Source organism: Trichomycterus rosablanca, chromosome 3 (genome assembly GCF_030014385.1).
Source record: "Trichomycterus rosablanca isolate fTriRos1 chromosome 3, fTriRos1.hap1, whole genome shotgun sequence".
NCBI classification, from domain to species: domain Eukaryota; kingdom Metazoa; phylum Chordata; class Actinopteri; order Siluriformes; family Trichomycteridae; genus Trichomycterus; species Trichomycterus rosablanca.
In genome coordinates, this window is record NC_085990.1 from 27,194,431 (window position 1) to 27,218,689 (window position 24,259).

Consider the following 24,259-nt stretch of genomic DNA (forward strand, 5'->3'; position numbering starts at 1 on the left):
TAAAGACCAGAAATGTGTTATATGTGTTTATAATAAATGCTGAGCACTCATTTTGCACTTTAAAGTGTGTAGGAGTTAGGAAGCCAGAAGCGATTTGAAACACAGCTCCAATATCGCTCAGGCTTTCAAGTCACTCCGGACTCGATTTCACATAGTACTTTTAAAAACGTTTGTTTTGTCAACCAGGTTCTGCTGTACGATCTCCGAGTCTGAAGGATAAACGTAATAATTCCACCTCAACATTTTTAAAATAAATTGTGGAGTCAGCAATAGGATCACTTTCTGTACATTTGTGTACGAATCAATTCATGACATCGAGTCGACTCCAAATTCCCATAGACTAGAAGAGGAGAATTGCAGAATCGACTCATGGACATTGGCTTAGTCCCTATTTCCCATGTAAAATAATAATAATAAAAGTTGTTCAAACTTTTGCTTTAGTTAAAAATTCTGAGTAAATTATTATTTTTACCAGACAAAATCCCATGTATGTGTGTATTCCTTTTATAATTTGAATTGTTTAACGCAATAAATTGGCCTAATAATGGTTAGATATGACATGAAACTAGAACTATATAAGTATAAATAAAATATGAAAGGTATGTATTTTAATACACAGACATTTATTATTTTTTGTTATACCTATACACATTGTATACACATTGTACAAAAACACATTGTGTTAATAGTAACTAAAATAAACAATTAACATTTTTTTGAAAGGTAATGTATATATCAGAGCTTATACACATTATTTAGCAATCTATCTATCTATCTATCTATCTATCTATCTATCTATCTATCTATCTATCTATCTATCTATCTATCTATCTATCTATCTCATTATTAAAAACATATATAATAATAATAATTATAACTATATATTATAGCCTGTAATCATTTATATATATGATTATTATTGAATTATAATGAATTATTATTATTATATATGTTATTAATAACGATATATATATATCCTTAAATATCTATTTTAATATAATATACAGTATTAGGCTATATTTCATTATTCATTTTTATTTATTATAAAATATAACAACAGGATTAATTCTACACAGCAACATGGACCCAAAAGACCTGCGCTCGATTCCCATTTGAGCTTCATGTTTTCTTTGACCTCCCAAAATCATGGAGTAGGTGGATTGGCTGATTTAAACTGGTCTCAAGCGTGAGTGACTGACTGGATGTATGTGGATTAGTGCAATGTGTGGTGCGTTCTGTCGTCTCTACATTGACAGTCTCTACCTATACTGTTTGATGATGGGAGGTTTTAGGAACACACACACACACACACACAGTGGGAGAGTTACATTCACCCTCCTGATCTGAGTGCAGCGGTGCAGTTGAAGTGAGCAGTGTTGGATTTAAACCTCTCTCTCATACACACTCATTCTGTGCTGGACATGGACATGAACACACACTGTGATTGGACGATGTGGAGGATCCGGAGCTTGTGCTGTGTTTCTCTTCTGCTCTTTATAACTAATATCTGCGCTCAGCAACTACACAGGTTAGTCACGCTCTTTTGTAAATGCGGGGTTTAACCCAAAAACCAGAGGGACACGAACTGGTCCTGACACTTCACAGAGGTGCAGAAGGTAGAACCTTGTAAAAAGAACATGTAAAATTATCTTATAAAACTGATTTTATAGCAATGGTTATATACAAACACCTGAACTCAATATTTAGGATGAGCTTTTATATACTATTGACCACATACTATTTTATTTGTTTTATATTTATTTTTTCTTTTGGCTGCTCCAGTATTTAGGGGTCGCCACAGCAGAACTGGTCTACATACCAGACTTGTTGCAGTTTTTATGCTGGATTTCCTTCCTAATATAACCCTCCTTATTTCTTATCTGAGCTTCGGACTGGCACCAGGAGCACACTGACAAGTGCACCTCCCAATGGCAAGGCTGTTTAGCCAACCCCCCCTTCAGTTTTATCCTAGTCGAGGTTGCAGTGGGTCCGGCGCCAGCTGTAAACTTTGAGTGCATGGTAGAAATACAGTCTGAACAGTACGCCAATTGATCCCCACACATTTACTCAGTCATATTACTTACTGTTAGAGTCAATTTAGAGCAATCCACCCACCACATTGAAGGTGAAGGTTTAACTGAGGTCCTCAGGACCCATGTTACTGTGCATCACCCACAGTGAAGCCATAGCCCCTGTCCATCAAAGTAATTATCTAAAAAAATATATGAAAGTAATTTATTTATTGACTCCTTCACTTATTCCTTTCTGGAAACCTAGGTTTGAGCTTTTTACAATGGACATTGTCTCAGTGCATTTTACAGAATCTAGGACCAACAGACCAAAAACCCCTGTTGAGCAAGCCGAGGGTGCCAGTGGCAAGGAAAATTGCAGGAAGAAATGTACTTGAGAGTAACCAGACTCAGCAGGGACCCACCCTCCTTGTGTAAATACCCTTATATAGGGCGGTAATCAAGATTTTAGTGAAAATCAAAGCCAAGGAACACCTCAGACTTTGGCCCCAGTGTGACTGCAGCTCTTTTACCCCCCTCTGCGCTCTGCAGTGAAAATAAAGCATAAGGGCATCACAACATCACAAACTTATCTACACCTACTCTAAAGTCCTTCTAAATGTCCAATATTTTGTCCTTAACAGATCCTTAAGAGAGTGAGGGAGTGTTCAGAAAACCATATAGTACATAAAGTACATAACGTGTCCCTTACATGTGTATGCAAATTGACTCTGTATCATATACATTATTTATTATTATTGTTTTTTTTTTGTTTGCAGACAGCCCTTTCTTTGTGGAGGCAATATAACAGAAGACTCTGGAGTTATTGGTAGCCAGGGATATCCAGGAGTTTATCCCCCAAACACCAAATGTGTGTGGAGAATCACAGTATGTACTATTCACTGCACATGCGCTCTGAATGCCTTTAGTTTTGGATGTAGTAATGACCCTATACTACAGCATTGTGTCCCCGAATGACCTCAGTGTGTGTTTTCTCTTATGCCTCTCTTAGGCCTAATTGGCCTGCTGTGTTTGGCTTTTGGCCCAAGTGAAAACCCCTGAGGAGTGTTTCAGATTCTGCTGTGCATTTTTGAACATGTTGGCACCTTAACAGTGTTCAGCAGAAGAGCCGTGCTGTGCATGTTCAGATTGTTTTCCAGTAAATCAGTGTTTAGGATTTAGAGATTTGTCCTTCATTTAATTATATCTCAGAACATATCTCATGGAAGTTTTATTTTGCTGCTATGTGCACTGGTTGAAACTAAAGCTTCAATTTCACCGCAGGATATTTTTTAAGGAACCCAGAAACTTTTTGCGCACTGCCACCGAATCAACTCAACGTATTTTAGTCTCTGGGCTATAGTTTTAAGTTTCTTTTGAATTCTTGCATTAGAATGGAATGTTTTGGGCCGCTTAGGTGGCGCCACGGTAAAAACACACGCTGGAATACATCGAATACATCGTATCGAATCTCAGCTCTGCCTGCCGTCTGAGGCTGAGCGGCCACATGAACAACGATTGGCCTGTTGTTCAGCTTTGGGCGGGACTAAACCGGATGGGGTCTCTCTCATGACTGGTGCAATTACGACCTCTGCTGGCTGATTGATGGCGCCTGCACAGAGATGAGAAAAGAGTGCTCTCAGGGTGTGTCTCTCCGTACACAACGCTGAGCTGCACTGCACTCGTCAAAGTGTAGGTGATAAGATGCATACGGCATGCTGCCCACTTGTCGGAGGGGGCATGGGTTAGCTTCGTTCTCCTCAATCAGAGCAATTGGACGCGCTAAAAAGGGGAGAAAAAGGAGAGAAAATTCATAAAGAAAAAAAAAGGAATGGAATGTTTTGGACTGAAATTCCTTAACAAAACTGGTACCCTATCTAATCTTTCCCCTTGACCTATCTCTCCTCCCTGCCTATGCCAGTGCTGCCAAACGAGAATTTCTCAGAGTAACTCTTATTTATTATAGCAAATCCTGCTTTTTAGTTCAAATACTAATAGTTAGTAGTTAGTAATTAAACACATGTTAAATACCAAAGTGCTTTCTCTTCAATACACATAAATACATAAATACATAACACACTAGAGCTGAGATTTCAAACACATCGTTTTGAATCTAAACTCTGCCATCCGGCTGGGCTGGGCGGCTACATGAACAACGATTGGCTTGTTGTTCATACAGGGTGGGAAAGCCGGACCATGGTTCCTCATAACTGATGCAGCTAAGACCTCTGCTGGCTGATTGATGGCGCCTTCACAGAGACACAAAGCTGATCCGCATATGAACTTGCCTCGTGCAGGTGAAAAGATGCAGTCAGTACTGCACATGTGTGTCAGTTGCGGCACTCCTCAGTAGGGATGTAACGATACACTATACCCACGATGCGATACGATTCACGATACTGGGTTCACGATACGATTTTTTCCCCGATTTTTTTTAAACAAAATGAAATTGAAGACAAATTATGACCAAGTTTCCTTTTATTATTTCTCTTGAAAAATAAATAAATAAAATACTGTATTTGTGCTTATCTTTTATTAATTTAAATAATGAATGCCCTTTCATTTTTAAGGTAGGTACAAATAGCCAAATAATGCTTATTGTGTAAAAAAAAAACCTGAAATGAAATTTTAAAACAAATCCAACATTATGTAAATAAATGAATAATACTAATAAAGAAAGTATCCTCACATACATAAATTCGCCTAGTAAAACCTGTTACCTGGCAACTTTGTGAAGTGCCGTCAACCAGGCGAGGTGAATAGCGCCAGTGCTCTCTGCTGTTTAATTAAAGTGAATATCGATTCATCTTAAATGAATAACCGATTCGAATCGTGGCATGTGCACCGATTTTTAACTGTCTTGTGGTACATCGTTACATCCTTACTCCTCAGTCAGCAGTAAAGCGTAGTATCGGTACAGACTAAGCGACTAGATTATGGAGAAAATTGGGGCAAAAATGGCAAAAAAAACCAAACAACCAAAAAATAACAAAAAACACATTACAATGTGACCCCTTCACACACCACCGTTTGTGTATGAAGAGCACCTGACCAGGCCAGTTGGTGGGATAGCACATTAGACACAATTTGCCACCTGTTCTCAGATTTTATGTTTCATAAACCTTTCATCATACTGTGGTTGTACCAGCTGACCTGATAAACTATAAACCCTGTTAGTTCAATGTAAAAGTCGCCCTTTTTGATGCAATATCGATTATCTCTCTTTTTTAAAAGAGCACCAAAATAAAAGCTTTTTTGTTAGTTATACCACATGACTTCACAATTTAGGGAAAACATAAATTTTGGTTTGAATAAATTTAAAGCTGTTTGATTTTGCAAACATTTTACTACTCCTACAGTGGGGTCAAAAAGTATTTAGTCAGCCACTGATTGTGCAGGTTCTCCTACTTAGAAAGATGAGAGAGGTCTGTAATTTTCATCATAGGTACACTTCAACTATGAGAGACAAAATGAGAAAAAAAATCCAGGAAATCACATTGTAGGATTTTTAAAGAATTTATTTGTAAATTATGGTGGAAAATAAGTATTTGGTCAATAACAAACAAGCAAGATTTCTGCTCTCACAGACGTGGAACTTCTTCATTAAGAAGCTCTTCTGTCCTCCACTCGTTACCTGTATTAATGGCACCTGTTTGACCTCGTTATCTGTATAAAAGACACCTGTCCACAGCCTCAAACAGTCAACCATGGCCAAGACCAAAGAGCTGTCGAAGGACACCAGGAAGAAAACTGTAGACCTGCACCAGGCTGGGAAGAGTGAATCTACAATAGGCAAGCAGGTTGGTGTGAATAAATCAACTGTGGGAGCAATTGTAAGAAAATGGAAGACATACAAGACCATTGATAATCTCCCTTGGGGTCAAGATCTCATCCCGTGGGGTTAAAATGATCATGAGAACAGTGAGCAAAAATCCCAGAACTACACGGAGGGACCTGATGAATGACCTGCAGAGAGCTGGGACCAAAGTAACAAAGGCTACCATCAGTAACACACTACGCCGAGAGGGACTCAAATCCTGCAGTGCCAGGCGTGTCCCCCTGCTTAAGTCAGTACATGTCCAGGCCTGTCTGAAGTTTGCCAGAGAGCTTATGGATGATCCAGAAGAGGATTGGGAGAATATCATGTGGTCAGATGAAACCAAAATGGAACTTTTTGGTAAAAACTTAACTCGTCGTGTTTGGAGGAAGAAGAATGCTGAGTAAACACCATACCTACTGTGAAGCATGGGGGTGGAAACATCATGCTTTGGGGCTGTTTTTCTGCAAAGGGGACAGGACGACTGATCCGTGTTAAGGGAAGAATGAACGGGGCCATGTATCGTGAGATTTTAAGCCAAAACCTCCTTCCATCAGTGAGAGCATTGAAGATGGAACGTGGCTGGGTCTTCCAGCATGACAATGATCCCAAACACACCGCTCGGGCAACGAAGGAGTGTGAAAAAAAGCATTTCAAGGTCCTGGAGTGGCCTAACCAGTCTCCATAGAAAATTTGTGGAGTCCGTGTTGCCCAGCGACAGCCCCAAAACATCACTGCTCTAGAGGAGATCTGCATGGAGGAATAGGCCAAAATACCAGCTACAGTGTGTGCAAACCTGGTGAAGACTTACAGGAAACGTTTGACCTCTGTCATTGCCAACAAAGGTTATGTTACAAAGTATTGAGTTGAACTTTTGTTATTGACCAAATACTTATTTTCCACCATAATTTACAAATAAATTCTTTAAAAATCCTACAATGTGATTTCCTGGATTTTTTTTTCTCATTTTGTCTCTCATAGTTGAAGTGTACCTATGATGAAAATTACAGACCTCTCTCATCTTTCTAAGTAGGAGAACCTGCACAATCAGTGGCTGACTAAATACTTTTTGGCCCCACTGTACATTGCATTACTGCCAGTGTATTTGCATGACATTGGATCCTAGTGACCCAGATCTAAATCTAGTGGTTAGTGAAAGTGAATGAATTGGACCTGATTTGATGTTTGCAGGTATCACAGGGCAAAGTGGTGGTCCTCAACTTTCGCTTTCTCGACCTGGAGAGTGACAACCTGTGCCGGTACGACCATGTGGACGTTTATAGTGGGCATGTAAATGGTCAGCGTCTGGGTCGCTTCTGTGGGACCTTTAGACCAGGTGCCCTTGTCTCCACAGGAAACAAGATGCTTATTCAGATGGTGACTGATGCCAATACTGCTGGCAGTGGATTCCTTTCGGTGTTCTCAGCTGCCAAACCAAATGAAAGAGGTAAGCCAAAACAAACAAAAAAACAGTTGAGAACTGTTAAACAGTAATCTACATTATAAGTATTAGAATATCCTTTTTTTTTGTAAAAAAAACTGTAATAATTGGTAATTTTCCATTTTACCATCAATATACATTTAATCGCCCAATGACGTCTTTTCAATAATTTTTTATAATGTCAGGTGCATCCAGTTTGCTTTAATTATCCTTTAGTTGTATTTAAAATTCAGTTGTTGCTTGTTGCTATTTGAATTGACTGGACATAGGTTGGAAAGGCACACAGGTCTGTAGGGGCCCACATCTTACACTACAGTTGTTTTTCGATATAAAACAGGCTTTGAAGTCAAAGAAACTGTATGCGGATCTCTGTGATCAAATTGTGGCAAGATATACAGTAGATGAGCGCAAGATTATAAAACCATGTCTAAGGCTTAAAGTGTTTCTAGAACAACAGTGGCCTCAATCATTTTAAAATGGATATGTTTGGCACAACCATGAACTTTGGACATCGAAGCAGGAAGGGTCTTGGTCAGGAAGGCTAGAAAGAAGCCAAAGATCCCACTAAAAGAGTAAGAAAAGTTCTGTGCAAAACTGGGAGAACCATCTCTGCATCACTTTATGAATCAAGTCTGAATGTCAAAATGGTAAGATTGAAGCCATTGTTGAGTAAAAGGCATATGACAGCTTGGAGTTTGCTTAAGAACATGTAAAAGACTCTTTGTCTTTGTCTTGGCTGATATAATCTCTAAGGCAAACAGTGGCAGTGGCAGTGTCATGCTTTGAGTGTGTTAGCTCTCAACAGGAGAAAAGAATCAAGGGTCGGATGGATGAAGCCAAATACAGGAACATCCTTCAAAACAACTGCTCCAGGAGTTTTCACAGACTGAGATGACCTTTTAAGATGACATTTACTTGAAGCATGCAGTCAAAATAAGACTCAAACCCTATCAAACATCTGTGGAGAGACCTGAAGATAGCTTTTTATTGATATTTACAATCACATCAAAAAGAGTTTGAGAGGATATACCATGAAGAATTAAATAAACTGCCAAAATCCAGATGTTCAATGATTGTAGAGCTGTATCCAAAAAGACTTGCAGCTGGAATTGTTGCCAAAGGGTCTTTAATGAATCACTTTTGTCATTGTTAGTAAACAAGTATTGGGACACCACAATTGCTGACAGGTGAAATAAATCAATAAGAGGTCACTCTATTTTAATACCACCTAGTTTTTGTAACTGGATGTTCAACAAGCTCATGGTCAGGTGTCCAATACATTGGCCATATAGGGTATCTTGAAGGTGTTTGGTGGGGTTAGGATCAAGGCTTTGTGCCAGTCGCTGGAGTTCCTTTTTACCAAACTGACCTTTTAATTTTTTCAAAATTTTTGTCTGTTTTGTTTATGCATTTCCCCCCATTTTTCCCCAATTTAGCGTAGTCAATTTGTCTTCCGCTGCTGGGGGATCCCTGATTGCGGTCGAGGTGGGTATATTGCTGCTCACGCTTCCTCCGACCCGCGTGCAGCCCTTAGCGGAACCCTTTTTCACATTTGCACTCTGCACAGGAGCCTCTCTATCTGCCAATCAGGGTTCTTACACAGCGTTTAAAGACCCCACCCACATAGTCCGGCCATCCTGCCCTAGCAAAAACGTGTCTGCTGCAGGCACTGCCAATTATGCCTGCTAGATGGCAACACCAGTGCTAAAACTGTTGACACAAACTTAGAAGCATATCATCTATTTTATGAAATGCCGACCAGTGGCAACACCGAGATTCGAACCAAGGAGTTCAGAATCTCGGCACTGGTGTGCTAGCCGAATATCCCCCTGTGCCACCTGGGTGTCTCAAACTGACCATTTTATGTCTGTATAAACTTAGTAATCATGCTAAAACTGTTGACACAAACTTAGAAGCATATCATCTATTTTATAAAATTTAATGTTAGCAATGGGTGTGGTTAAAAGTCAATAATTTGGGAGTGGTGTCCAGATTTATGACTATATAGTGTACATATGCATACAAAATGTTAAAATCAATGTTATTTTTCATCAGAGGTTTGGAAAAAAGTGTACAGTTGTCCATCTTTTAATCTCTTGTCCATCCATCAGAGGTGTAAGAATCCATATTAATAGACATCTAAAAAGATTACAAATAAACCATATTTTCTTGTTCATTTTTACTCTGAATGTGATTTAAGATTTCCAGAGTGGCTCGTTCTCTGTACTGGACTTCACAGCATGTTATGGAATTTCTCACATTTTTCTCAGTGTTTCGAAACAGGGTCAGACCCCCGGAGTCCCTCTTGCTTTTTTAGAGTGACAGGACGTCTACTAGCTACAAGGCCTCTGGAATTTTAATGATAGGCTTCTGTCTCTGTGTCTGGTTTCCCAGCTGACTGCTTTAGAATTGTCAGATGTTATGGGGGAAGTTACACCAGAACAGACCACAAGCTACTAAGAATAGTTTTGGTTTAACCAGTCTGGAGGCTAAATATATGTCTTCACTGTTCAGGCTTCAGTTCATTTCTCAGTTAAATTAGCCTTTTAAACCACGTAGCCTTGGTTATAAAGTATTCAAAACATTGAACTGCAGCCACTTATGCATGCTTTATAAACAGTTTTAAATATTAAGTACTATTAAGATATGATTTTTGACTTGTAGTATAAGAAAATGTGAGGAGAAAATGAGGGGACTTTAATTGCTTAGATTTACACACAATGACCTTTGATTTTCTTACCTATAAACATGAACAAAACAGTATACAACAATAAGCATAATAAAATATGTTTAAAACAAATTGATTTTAGAGCAAAGGATTTAGACCACAAATGTATTTATATTAGTACAACCCCAAACCAGAAAAAGTTGGGACAGCATGGAGAATGCAAATAATAAAAAAACACAAGTTTCTTACATTTACTTTGACTTTTATTTCATTTTACACAGGATGAACCTGAGATATTTCATGTTTTGTCTGGTTAACTTTATTTAATCTATTAATAAACATCCATTCCTGCATTTCAGGCCTGCAACACATTCCAAAAAAAGTTGGGACAGTAAAGCATTTACCACTTTGTAATGTCGCCCTTCCTTTTCACCACACTTAAAAGACGTTTTGGCCCCAAGGATACCAAGTGATTTAGTGTTTCAGCTTTTATTTTGTCCCATTCTTCCTGCAAACACATCTTAAGATGTGCAACAGTACGGGGTCATCGTTGTCGCATTTTTCATTTCAAAATTCTCCACACATTCTCTATTGGGGACAGGTCAGGACTGCAGGCAGGCCAGTCCAGTACGCATACCCTCTTCTTCCACAGCCATGCCTTTGTAATGTGTGCAGCTAGGGCTGGATGATATGGCTAAAATTTATATCACGATATAACTCCTAATTTCGGTCGATACGATATAATTCCGATATCGATATGAATAACACAAATGTCAGAAAAACTGCCAAAAACACCAAAATTGGATGGCAGTACCTGCAAACCTCTTTTCTGGTTTCTGGCAAGAAATACAAGCTGAATACACCACTGAATTAGTCCTTCATCTCTTATCAGCTATTTCATCTGCTTCTTTTTCAACTGTGGACAGTGGCAGAGCCAGACAATTTTCATAGGGGTGGCCAGACTGAGACCATTGCTCACACAGGGGTGGCACAGAAACTGTCTGATACCTTATTTTTGTATGTGGCAAGTTGCTGTGGATCTAGTAGTGTTTTGGTCACTCACTCGTTTACCTATACAGGCAGTGAGTACCATGTAGAATTACATCAAGCCTAGCATAATAAGCTTTTTATTTTTTCTCATTTTCCCTGTGAAAAACTAAAATATAGCCTATAACCATAACAGAATTTCAAAGATATTCCTTTGCAATACTTGATCATTTGATTGCAAACTTGTGTGTACTGATGAGACTCATCTGAACCCCAGAACATGCTAGTGTGTGTGAATATGATACATTCTGAGCAACACTATTAAGCCAAATCAGCATTGAAAATTGACTTTACTTTTAATAGGCTTCTACAATGCTGGGGCTTCTTAAAACTAAATATTCTCTTTTCAATAGAAGTGTTATTTAAATGCTATTAAATTGTTTTTGAAAAAAAAAAAACGCCCAAGTAGGATGAAAACATCCCAATCTGGCAACAGTGGAACGCGAATATCCCGTTGGTGCCTTTATTCGTAGCGCGCCACAACTAATAAGAAGTAATATTAATAACTGGTATTAGTACTCAGTACTAGTACTTTTTCTGTAATTGTGTTGGTGGTTGACATTTATGTTGAGTGTGTAACTGCACTGTTTTGATGGAGAACTACTCGCTTGAGGTGCGCTGTTGAATTGCGTCCCTGTTGGAACACCTGCGAGCAGAAATGCTTCCGCAAAAAAGTAACACGGGCAAAGCGCACTGACGTATGCATATCGATCGAATTTGTTTAAAAATCATATCACCGTTATTGAAACATTTTCTATCGCGATATATATCGATATCGAATTATTGTCCAGCACTATGTGCAGCATGTGGTTTTGCATTGTCTTGTTGAAAAATGCATGAACGTCCCTGGAAAAGATGATGTCTTGAAGGCAGCATACGTTACTCTAAGATCTAAATGTACTTTTCTGCATTAATGCTGCCATCACAGAAGTGTAAATGATCTGACACGACCCCATACCATGACAGATCCTGGCTTTTGGACCTTTTGTCTATGTGTCCATTTCTTCCAAAAAAGATCTAAAAACTGATTCATCTGACCACAATACATGTTTCCACTGTGTGATGGTTCATCCCAGATGCCTCTGAGCTCAGAGAACTCCATACAGCTTTTGGACATGATTAACATAAGGCTTCTTTGTACAGTAATGTTTTAGGTGAAATTTGTGCATGTAACTCTGTATTGTAGTGCTTGGTAATATCAGCTATTAATAAATGACAATGATTTTTTTTTTTTTTTTTTAACCCCTTTTTCTCCCCTTTTAGCACATCCAATTGTTCAATTAGCATCGTGCTTCCTCTCTGTCTATGCCGAATCCTGCCCTGACGGAGGTGATTGAAGCTAACCCGTATCCCCTCCGAAAAACGAGCAGCAGCCAGATGCATCTTTGCCACCCACACATTGACGAGTTTTGGCGCCACCTAGCGTTGCATGCGGAGAGACACACCCTAAGGGCACCCTCTCCCATCTCTGTGTAAGCGCCTCCAATCAGCCGGCAGAGAACGCAATCGCATTCTGACAGAGAGAGACCCACATCCGGTTCTTTGTCCCACCCCCCACATGAGCAACCGGCCAATTGTTGCTCATATAGCCACTCAGCTTCGAACCGGTAAAGCAAGGCTGGATTCGATACCACGCTTCTCAGAATCCAGCCCTGGTTGCAGCGCGTTTCTTTTTACCGCTGCGCCACCTGAGCGGCTAATAAATGACAATTCTTGATGCATTGCCGTCTGAGGGTTTGGAGATAGCGGGTGTTCAACTTAGGCCTGCACTCTTGCCCTTTACACACTGAAATCCCTCCAGATTCCTTGAATGGTTTAATGATATTACGCACTGTAGAGGGAGAAATATTAAACTCCCAATCTTTTTTTTTTTAAAGATTGTGGTTTTCAAACAGTTCAATCATTTTCAGACACATTTGTTGACAAACTAGAGATTCTCTGCCCATCTTTGCTCTTTAAAGACTCTTTAATGGATGCTGCTTTTGAACCAAATTATGCAAATTATTATTATACAAATCACCTGTTTAAAATCACTTGTTTGAAATCACATCATTATTTATTTTACCTCATTATTAGCCCTAATTTTTTTGGAATGAATTTTGGAAGAATTGATGTATTTTAACAAATGAAATAAAGTTGACAAGTCAAAGCATAAAATATATTGGGTTCACACTAGGGTTGGGTTGGGTTGAAAACTGCTGGAGGCAACATGATGGCTTAGTGGGTAGCACTATTGCCCCACAGCAAGAAGGTCTTGGGTTTGATTTCCAGGTGGAGCGGTTCTTTCTGTGTGGAGTTTGCATGTTCTCCCCATGTCTGTGTGGGTTTCCGTTGGGTGCTCTGGTTTCCTCCCACATTCTAAAGACATGCAGTCAGGCTAACTGAAGCTACTAAAATTACACTGAGTGTGTGTGTGTGTGTGTGTGAATGTGTGTGTCTGTGTTTGCCCTGTGATGGACTGGAGAGCTGTCAGGGATGTTTAGGACCTTTTGCCCAATGAATCAAACCCACTGCGACCCTGGATAGGATAAAGCGGTTGTAAAACAGACAGTGAATGAATAAATGAATAAAAAACTGCTGTATTAAAACAGTAGTTAACAATGCAGTTTGACTTCTGGACCCTTCTACAGTTAAATACTGGGCTGTGTGCTCTGTGGGAGGACCTGTGTTTCTGTAAACATGTTATTACCCATTCCTGGAGAAAAAGATTAGTAAATGGAGGCATTCTGAAGTCTTTTTAGGAGTGTGGTTTCAGGCTTTATGATCATCTGATGTCTAATCTCAAGCTCAAATCCCGCAGGTGGTTGCCTTTCAACAGCGCATAGCAGGGGATAACCATGCATATACATTTATGATCTACACTCATTCATTTTCTCTGGATGTGCAGGAAGTGCTTATTAGAGCCTAAAATTGACAGACTTGTGATTATAAACATTACCCCTACTAATTAAGAGACAGTGACTTATGCGCCCATGTTTATTTTATCGTGCTGGGTATGACTACAGAGTTTGATGTGATGTTATTAAATGCACTTTGCAGGAGATCAGTATTGTGGAGGGAGACTGGTGAAGCCGTCTGGAACTTTTAAGACACCCAACTGGCCAGAGAAAGACTATCCAGCAGGAGTCTCTTGTTCTTGGCACATTGTAGCACCAAAGAACCAGGTAATGCTGTTGCTTACTTATTAAACTTGTTGTTTCAGCTAAATGGGTATGAAAAGTTAAAGTAATACATTGCTGTCTACATGTGGTACCATTTTTTTGACCAAAGGAGTATAGATGAAAGTTTAGAAAATGGTGCCACACACCCCTTTTAACTAAGTCAACAAACTAGTGGAAAAAAATGGTTAATATGGTAAATACACCGATCAGCCATAACATTAAAACCACCTCCTTGTTTCTACACTCATTGTCCATTTTATCAGCTCCACTTATATAGGAGCACTTTGTAGTTCTACAATTACTGACTGTAGTCCATCTGTTTCTCTGCATGCTTTGTTAGCCCCCTTTCATGCTGTTCTTCAATGGTCAGGACTCTCCCAGGACCACTACAGAGTAGGTATTACTTAGGTGGTGGGTCACTGCAGTGACACTGACATGGTGGTGGTGTGTTAGTGTGTGTTGCGTGTTGTGTTAGGTATGAGTGGATCAGACACAGCAGCACTGTTGGAGTTTTTAAACACCTCACTGTCACTGCTGGATTGAGAATAGTCCACCAACCAAAAATATCCAGCCAACAGCGTCCTGTGACCAATGATGAATGTCTAGAAGATGACCAACTCAAACAGCAGCAATAGATGAGCGATCATCTCTGACTTTACATCTACGAGGAAACCAACTAGGTAGGAGTGTCTAATAGAGTGGACAGTGAGTGGACACAGTATTTAAAAACTCCAGCAGCGCTGCTGTGTCTGATCCACTCATACCAGCACAACACACACTAACACACCACCACCATGTCAGTGTCACTGCAGTGCTGAGAATCATCCACCACCTAAATAATACCTGCTCTGTAGTGGTCCTGTGGGGGTCCTGACCATTGAAGAACAGGGTGAAAGCAGGCTAAAACGGTACGTAGAGAAACAGATGGACTATTTCAGTTACAATTACAGTCAGTAATTGTAGAACTTCAAAGTGCTTCTATATGGTAAGTGGAGCTGATAAAATGGACAGTGAGTGTAGAAACAAGGAGCTGGTTTTAATGTTATGGCTGATGTTTAAATGTTATAATGTTATAATGTTTTAATGTTATGGCTGTTATGGTTGTCACCCTGATATTTTTGCCAAAGTCAGTTTGTAGAGGTGACTGCAAGTAATGGTTATAAATCACCCATATTCACATAAAAAAGCTGGTTCAGAGTTTAAGTCAAGTCATGGCACATTTATGTGTATAGCTCTTTTTACAATGAACATTGTCTCAAAGCTTTACAGAATCCAGGACCAACAGACCAAAAACTGGTGTTGAGCAAGCAGAGGGCGACAGTGGCAAAGAAAAACTCCCTTAAAATTACAGGAAGAAACCCTGAGAGGAACCAGCAGGACCCAGCATGAACCCCCATCTTCCTTGGGTGGCCTGGAGGATAATTTGTATGAATAGGATTTACACAAATCAAACATACACACAATTAAATTGAATTAAAAGTTAGAACTAACAAAAAAATGTAAACAATTGGAGTTAATTTAAGGCTCTAAACCACCAGGAGCTGCAGCCTAGTAGATAAGGCTTTAAACTAGCAATCAGAAGAGTGGTAGTTCAAATCCTGACTTGATAACTGTAAACGTTGCATTGAGGGCTGTACTGTTTTTGTGTATACCTTACATATGCACATCCACTGTTTGGAAATATGGTGAATAATCACTCAATTACTCTTTTTATGGTCTATGGTATTACCCTTTTTTATGATCTAAGTATCTACAACCCCAAATCAGAAAAAGTTGGGACAGTATGGAAAATGCAAATAAAATAAAAATGCAGTGTGTCTTACATTTACTTTGACTTTTATTTGATTGCAGACAGTTTGAACCCAAGATATTTCAACTTCATTTCATTTGTTAATATACCTCCATTCCTGTATTTCAGGCCTGCAACGCATTCCCAAAAAAAGTTGGGACAGGGGCAATTTAGGGCTAGTAATGAAGTAAAAAAACTAAATAATGATGCGATTTTTAGCAGGTGATGTCAACAGGTGATTGTAATCATGGTTTGGTACAAAAGCAAATTCTCTGGGCTCTGAGGCATCTAGGATGGACCATTACACAGTGGAAATGTGTATTGTGATCAGACAAATCAGTATTTCCAATATTTTTTGGAAGACATGGACCATAGACAAAAAGGATCATTCAGACCATCCAACAACAAGTCCAAAAGCCAGGGTCTGTCATGGTATGGGGTCGTGTCAGTGCCCTTGGCAAAGGTAATTTACATTTCTGTGATGGCAGCATTAATGCAGAAAAGTACATTGAGATTTTAAAGCAACATAAGCTGCCTTTCCAGGGACGTCCATGCATTTTTCAACAAAACAATGCAAAACCACATGCTGCAGACATTACAGAGACATGGCTGTGTAGGAAGAGGGTTTGCCAGTTAATCATTAACACCCCTAGTTTTGTCTTTAGTTCTTCACTTGTCTGTATATGTTGATTTAATGTTTAATTTGTTTAATTTACAGAACCTTTTGGATGTTAAAAAAGATTTTTTCTTTTACTGTTTTGAGTTCTTTCATTGAATAATTTAATAGTAATGACACTGTTTGTTTCTTTTAGATTATAGAAGTAAAATTTGAGAAGTTTGATGTTGAAAGAGACAACTACTGCCGCTACGACTATGTAGCCATCTTTAATGGTGGAGAAATCAATGATGCTAAGAGAATTGGGAAATTCTGTGGAGACACCCCACCGGCGTAAGTGCTCATAATGAGAAAACTGCAGAGATTTTTATAAAAAGCTGGAGTTACAGGCTACTGTTTACACAAGATACAAGATCATTAGTAATTTTGAGGACCAGATCTTGCACTCTGAAACTAAAGCATATTAAAAACATTTAAATGATCATGGATTTGGGTTTAGGGCCAGTTTATGCAATTAGGTAATGTTAGAAATTTTACCAAGTTCTACAAAGCCCATAAAATTATAAAAGACTCGTTTGGCCAGTGCTGTATGTAGTCTTACTGATTTAGCTTGAAAGCCTGATCCTCTGAAGTTCCAGTATGCAAAGTACAGTGTAATCAGCCAGCAAACTTGGTTTATTTCTGTGATGAACTGAATCTGAACTGCGGATATATACAGTGGATTTAGAAAGCATTCAGATCTCTTCACTTTGACTTTTTGCACACATTACTGTTTTGTGGTTTTGATTTTAAATGAATATAATTGCTATTTTCACTCATCAGTCTACACATAGTGATTATATGACAATTATTGGTATACCAATAATATGCTGTTTATGACAAACAGTCATAAACAATAGCATATCAACAAATAAAATAAAAAAATCTAAACAAAACTATTCAGACCCCATGTTAAATACTTTGTAGAAGTAGGCAGGAATTATTCTTGCTGCAAGTATTCTTGGACATGTCTCTCCTAGCTGTCCAAACCTGATATGAACCATTCTTCATATCAGATTCTTTCAAGCTCCATAAGATTGGATGGCAGGCATTTCTGAACTGTAAACATCTTCAGGTTTCTCCACAACTGTTTGATGAGATTTAAGTCTGGGCTTTAGCTGAGTGACATTCAGAGACTTACCCCGAACTGTATGAACTGTTGCCCTGAGTCTGAGTTTTCGTGAAATCTAGGGGAGGTTTTCTTTAAAAATGTTGCAGTATTTGGTTATCAGACAAGAGAATCCTTTCCTTATGTTGAGTCCTTTACTAGCAGTGAAACCTGGCTATGCGAGAAAACCCAGATTTTTATCTAGAGGCTTAAGTGATCTCAAGACCTGAACATCATTGAAGATATTAGATGGCCATAAGTTATCAAACAAAAGTATGTAAAAGTCTGGTGGAGAGCATGCCAAGACTAATAAAAGCTCTGATGGAAAATAAGGGCTATTCCACCAAATATTTATTTTTTAACTCTTCCTAAGTTAAAATGTCAGTACTGTTTTAATTAAAAATGAAGATGAGCAGGCGGCGCAGCAGGATATTCCACTAGCACACAAACGCCAAGATTCTAACTCCTCGGTTCGAAACTCGGTGTTGCCACCGGTCGACTGGGCGCCATCTGGCGGGCACAATTGTCAGTGCCTGCAGCAGACACTAATTGGCCACCTTATCTGCAGGGTGGGGGCCTGACTATGTGTGGGGTGGGATCTTTATACGCTGTGTAAGGACCCTAACTGGTGAAAGAAACGCCTGTGCAGAATGCAGGGGCGAGAAGAGGAGGGCTGTACACATGTTGGAAGAGGCGTGTACAGCGCTGTGCTCTCCTTGGATGCTATCGGGTATCCCTCAGCAGCGGAAGACAAATTGAGTGTGCTAAATCAGGAGGAAAATGAGGGGGAAATGCATAAAAAAATGAAGATGAGCTTGTTGTATTTGCATTATTTAAAGTTTGAACACATTGTATCTTTTTATTTTCACCAGTTTTGTGTTTGCTAAATGAGAATGTTTTATTTGGAATTTAAGAGAAATGTTTCTAGTAGTTTATAGAATAAAACAAACCTTTGGTTTACCTTAAAATATAAAGAGCAAAACCAAACCATTGTTAATTTATTATTTTATTTATTATTATATTATTATACTAGATACAAAGATTTTAATATTTTACTCAAATTGTTATGCTGAGTGAATTATTTGTAAAAAAAAAAAAAAAAAAAAAAAAAAAAAAAAAGTTTGTGTCTAAGGAACTTAATATGTGTGTATGTGCATTACAGGCCAGTGTTTTCCGAGGGGAATCAACTTCTCATTCAGTTCCTCTCAGATCTGAGTCTAACGGCAGATGGTTTTATTGCTCACTACAAATTTAGGAGCAAGAAGATTCCTACAACGACCATCCCCCCAACCACAACCACTCTGCCCCCAACCACCAGAGCTATAAGTAAGTGCCAACCCCTAATACTACAGGAATGCACTTGTGAAGTCGTTCCTTTACATCACACATGTGCACATAATGGGTCATAACTCAAAACGTCATACACTTATGCTTAAACACAAATCACAGCATGACAGCATACAGAATGACCAGATGTCATGTTTATCAAGCTCATGGTAGAGTGTGAGCATTTGAAAATCTTTGAAAAAAATTTGAAAAGCTGCATATTTGGTATGATGCAATGTGCAAACATGCCACTGAGAGAGAGAGAGAGAGAGAGAGAGAGAGAGATATGGCAAGAAAATGAGAGGAGGAAGGCTAACTTCTCACCTTGTCCCATGAAACGGCCTCTGTTAGAATATGTCATCCTCTGCTATCTTTTCTCTCTGTTAATAATGTGACATTTGAACCTCACACCACTGATTAGCTTTATGTTTAATATTGTTTCTGTATTAAAAGTAGTAAATATTGTTCAGCAAAACCAACCACTGTTTTTAAAAAATGAAACTCCAGACTTTATATAACTGCAATATTACTTTTATGACTTTTATTTTCCTTTTTTGCTCACTTTCTATGACTTGTGGTTAGAACCAGCCACTTCTTCACACACAGATTCTTACAGATAGCCTTGTTACTTACAGAGGATCATGCTATGTCTGCCAGTATTACACTGCCACTAATGGTGTCTCGCCAAACAACACAGTAGAGGTAATTTCCCATCTTTTCCCAGCTTTTTCTACCTCAGACACAGCCAGTTTTGTCTGTTTAGACTCAAACTTGGATCTTTGCGGCTTGGATTGCTGTGCCACCTATATGGCCTAATTGCTTCTTGCTGAGTCATAGTATTTTCACCTACTGTTGTAACTTCACGTTTAAAATGTTGCTATCAGCCAGTCATCTACAGATATAAATGGCTATAAATGGCTATGTCTGAAGGGGGATGACCAAGCGTGTGTTACTGCATTATACTCAGTGGTTCTGGGCAAAACCAGACCCACCATAGCCCTGACCAAGATAAGCGATGGTAAAACATGAAAATAAGTTAATGAATAACAAGATTAGATGTTTTTGTTTAAAAATCTTTTTAAAAAATTGACATGGGGATGAGTCACATGGAGTCTTTTATATGTGATATGGCTCTGCATGGAACCCAGCAATGGCAGGTGATAAAAAGTGGCTATGGGGTTGTGCACGTGGCAGCGTATTCACAGTTGGGAATTAAAAGGGGGTAAAAGGGGTAAAATCTGGAATAAAAATAAATATGAATCCAACAGCATCATCAGAAAGTGTCCACTAATAAAATACTTTACAGAAATAAAGTTTGAACAGTATTTAAAAATCCCAACAACATTATTGCACCTGCTATACCAGAATAACACACAATACTACATCATTACCATGTTAGTCATTGCATTTCTATGAGGGTTTTTTTTAGTTAATGAATGGGATACAGTGGGGTGACAAAGTGTACAGAGCAACAATAAGCTACAGTCAGTAGTTGTATACCCACAAAGTTTATCTTTTTGGTAGATAGGTTTAGCTTATAAAATCAATGCATTTATGTGCCATAAAGGTGTACCTAATAAAGTGCTTGGTCAGTGTATTTGTCCCTTATATTAGTTTTACTTAAATATCCATCTGTATATCGTATAAAGTTTGTAAATAATTACTAAAAATGTGAGATCTGGTCATACATTTATTATGTGGTGAATGTTTGTTCAGAATAGAATTCTGCTGGAGGCTCAGTTTATAAAGCGAGTGAACTCGATGCTCTCTGTCCTGTTTGTCTCCAGCTTTGAAGTATTCTGCAGCACTCTGTCAACAAAACTGCAAGCGGAAAGGAAGCACAGAGAGTCATCTCTGCTCCAGCAACTTTGGTAAGAGACCAGTCTTTTATTTTACATTTTATTTTATATGTATAGCATTTAGCAGCAACTTTTAACAAAAGCAACTTACACTTGTGACTGAATACATTGCAAGCAACTGAGGATAAGGGGCCCTGCTCAGGGGGTGAACAGTGGCGACTTGGTGGTGGTTGTGAGGCTTCCTACCTTCACCACTGCCCTTATGTTAAATTTGCACACCACTAGTTGAATTCTACATTTTGTTGAATTTCTGATCCATTTAAGAAAACAAATGTATTTAGCTCTTTAGCTGAATTTTTCTTAATGAATAAATACGAAACATAAAAGGTGGCATGTGCAAACATAATAGGAATATTTGATGCCATGTGTTAATTCAACTAGAAGATTAGGCCATTTCTCTCCATGGAAGCGCTTCAGATTCTTGTGCAGTCACTTGTAATCTCACTGTTGGACTACTGCAACTCCCTCCTGGCAGGTGCTCCTATGTCCACTATTAAACCCTTGCAGCTCATTCAAAATGCAGCTGCCCGTCTGGTTTTTAACCATCCTAAACACTGCCACATCACCCCACTGCTGTGTTTTCTTCACTGGCTTCCTGTAGCTGCACGCATTCAGTTTAAAACACTGATGCTCGCCTACAAAGCCAAAAATGCACCAGCCACAAGCTACCTTCGTGGTCTAATAAAACCCCAATCTGTACCACGCAACCTCCGAGCCACTAGTCTCGCTCGACTTGATCCTCCACCCAGAATTTGAGGAAGACAAGCATCAAAGCTCTTCTCTGTACTTGTACCCAAGTGGTGGAACGAACGTCCTCTGTCTGTATGAACATCTGAGTCTCTTGCTGTCTTTAAAAAACAATTAAAAACCCACTTCTTTACTAAACACTTAAGCTGGCATGTAATTACTTACTAACACTCACTAATACTTATTCATTTCTTGCAACAACAACAAAAAATTTGGTTCTAACAGAGTTTGAGCAGATTTGTGTTCTTGGACTGTTGTCTACTTAAACTAAAGTAAGGTAATGTTACTGTGGAAGCACTTCTGTACATCGCTCTGGATAAGAGCGTCTGCTAAATGCCGAAATCGTAAATGTAAACTAGTAAATAGTAATCGTACATCATAATGTGCAAAAGAAAGCCATTGACTACCATGTGAGTATTCTGTTTTAGTGCAGTGGTTCACAAACTTTTTGCAACCAGGGATTTTTTTGTGTGCAAACAAATGTATAAACTCCTAAAGATGTCTGTTCTGTAGACAATTATTCAAATGTTAAGGACTTTGAAGCCGCTCATGTGATGCAGTGGTCTAACACGTTAGCACACCACTGTGAAAAGTTCGCAAAAGTCGCGAGTTTGAATCTCAGTCTCCAACCTGGCCGGGTGTCCACACAAACACAGTTGGGTATGTTTGAGAGAGGAAAGCTTAGACGGAATCCTTACCAATGGCCACTGTGATATGCCATCTGTGACTGGTCCGGGCATCTGTGTGAGCTGAGGGTGGGGGAATAACATGGTGCCTAGCATGGCTTTACATATGTATATGGCTTTGTGGGAACCCAACACTGGCAGGTTGAACATGTGTTGGGGGGGCATGTGGTGATCCGGCTCTCCTTGATCAGATTGGTGATCGTGCAAGCTGCAGTGGATTCGCAATCAGGAATTGCAGATGACTAGGTTGGGATATACAGGGAAAAAGTCAGTTATGTTAGGGGCAGTGGCAGCTTAGTGGTTAAGGTACTGGACTAGTGATCTTAAGGTCACTGCTTCAAGTCTCATATCTGCCAGGTTGCCATTGTTGGGCTCTTGAGCAAGGCTCTTATCCCTCAATTGTTGGATTGTATATGTTTACAATTGTAAGTCACTTTGGATAAAAGCATCTGCTAGATGGTAATGTTGTAATAAATGTAATTGTTTAGCAGGTGGAAGAGTTGTTGGCACTGTTTTAGTTTAGATCTGTGACCGTGTACTTCATTAAGCTTTTGAAATGTACTGTTCACTAAAGATACATTTATTTAATTCAAGTGATCAGTCTCACAGAATTTGTATTTTTGTCTTTAAGTGCACATAATGACAAATACATCTCACATTCTGCCTATTTTTTAGTCTTTGCTATTTTACTCTTTGCTAATGTGGCACTCAGGTATTAAATTGTTTCTGTTAGTGGATCTCCTAACACAACTTTGTGGACCCCAGGGATCCCCAAACCCACTTTGAGAGGCAGTGATTGTTAACTGATGTGTTTACTTCTTTTTGTATGAGTCTAACCTTTTGCACGAGACTGTATATACACTCTCCAGGGCTTGATGGCACACTTTGGGAAACAGAAAATCATTTACCAGAATCGTAGTTCCTTATGTACCCAATGTTGGACCTGACGGTTTGTTTCAGTGCTGAATGGCAGCGTTCAGTTTTTTTTTTGTTTTTTTACCATGCTGCACAGTGGGATTTGTGTGTGAGGAACACAGTTCTCTCAGTGCACTGCACTGGGCGCAAACTGGTTGTAAATAGATGTGTTGATTCAGTGTGGCCTCCTTCTGACTGAAAGGTTTCTATCTGGGCCATGTTTACAAAACCAGGCTGATATTTCATTATGATGTCCCACCAAGGTTGCTTGGATTTGCATATGGAAAAGTGGCTTGGTGGCTGAAGGCTTGGACTTAATGTGGTGGAAAACTTTACTCGTAATGCGCCAAGTCTGTTACGTCACAGTTTGACCCGTTTAAAAAGCGGTGCACAGGGACAAAAAGTTCAGCTGCTTCTACATGAATGTTTTAAAATATATAAAGTTAAAAAATCACTAACCACTTTAGCTCACCACCACTGAAATCCGGGGTTTGAATCTTAGAAGAGCTGTTGGCTGGCCAGGTGTCTACACAGACATGATTGGCTATGTCTGCAATGCATTGGTGCCCTGTCCAGGGAATTTGACGACCATGGCCAGGATAGGGTGGTGGATGAAAATGAAAAATAATATAAATACACTCCCTCAGAATTGGTTTAGAGTTTACCTGGTGGTCTGGGTCCCTTCTGTGTGGAATTTGCATCCGGGAGTTCTGGGAGCTCCAAAGACATACAAGTGAGGTGAATTGGAGATACAGAATTGTCCATGACTGTGTTTGACATTAAAGACTTGAACTGGTCTTGTGAAACTACCGTTTCTGTCATGAATGTAACCAAAGTGTGTAAAACATGACATTAAAATCATAGTTGGGACGGTATGGAAAGTGCAAATAAAATAAAAACGCAGTGTTCTTACATTTACTTTGACTTTTATTTGATTGCAGACAGTTTAAATCCAAGATATTTCATGTTTTGTCTGCTCAACTTTATTTTATTTGTTAATATACCTCCATTCCTGCATTTCAGGCCTGCAA

At 39.1% G+C, this 24,259-nt stretch overlaps 1 protein-coding gene across 1 annotated transcript in view; it reads left to right on the forward strand.

Annotated features, from left to right (window-relative positions):
• Window positions 1–1,430: 1,430 nt before the first annotated feature.
• The window catches only part of pcolce2b (procollagen C-endopeptidase enhancer 2b), a 32,024-nt gene continuing 9,195 nt past the window's right edge, over window positions 1,431–24,259 (forward strand). The window contains exons 1-7 of the mRNA XM_062991134.1: window positions 1,431–1,528; window positions 2,789–2,897; window positions 7,018–7,273; window positions 14,022–14,146; window positions 16,745–16,881; window positions 18,858–19,021; window positions 20,809–20,892. Coding sequence (XP_062847204.1) covers window positions 1,452–1,528; window positions 2,789–2,897; window positions 7,018–7,273; window positions 14,022–14,146; window positions 16,745–16,881; window positions 18,858–19,021; window positions 20,809–20,892 — 952 coding nt within the window. The 5' untranslated portion in view covers window positions 1,431–1,451. The remainder of the gene's footprint in view (window positions 1,529–2,788; window positions 2,898–7,017; window positions 7,274–14,021; window positions 14,147–16,744; window positions 16,882–18,857; window positions 19,022–20,808; window positions 20,893–24,259) is intronic.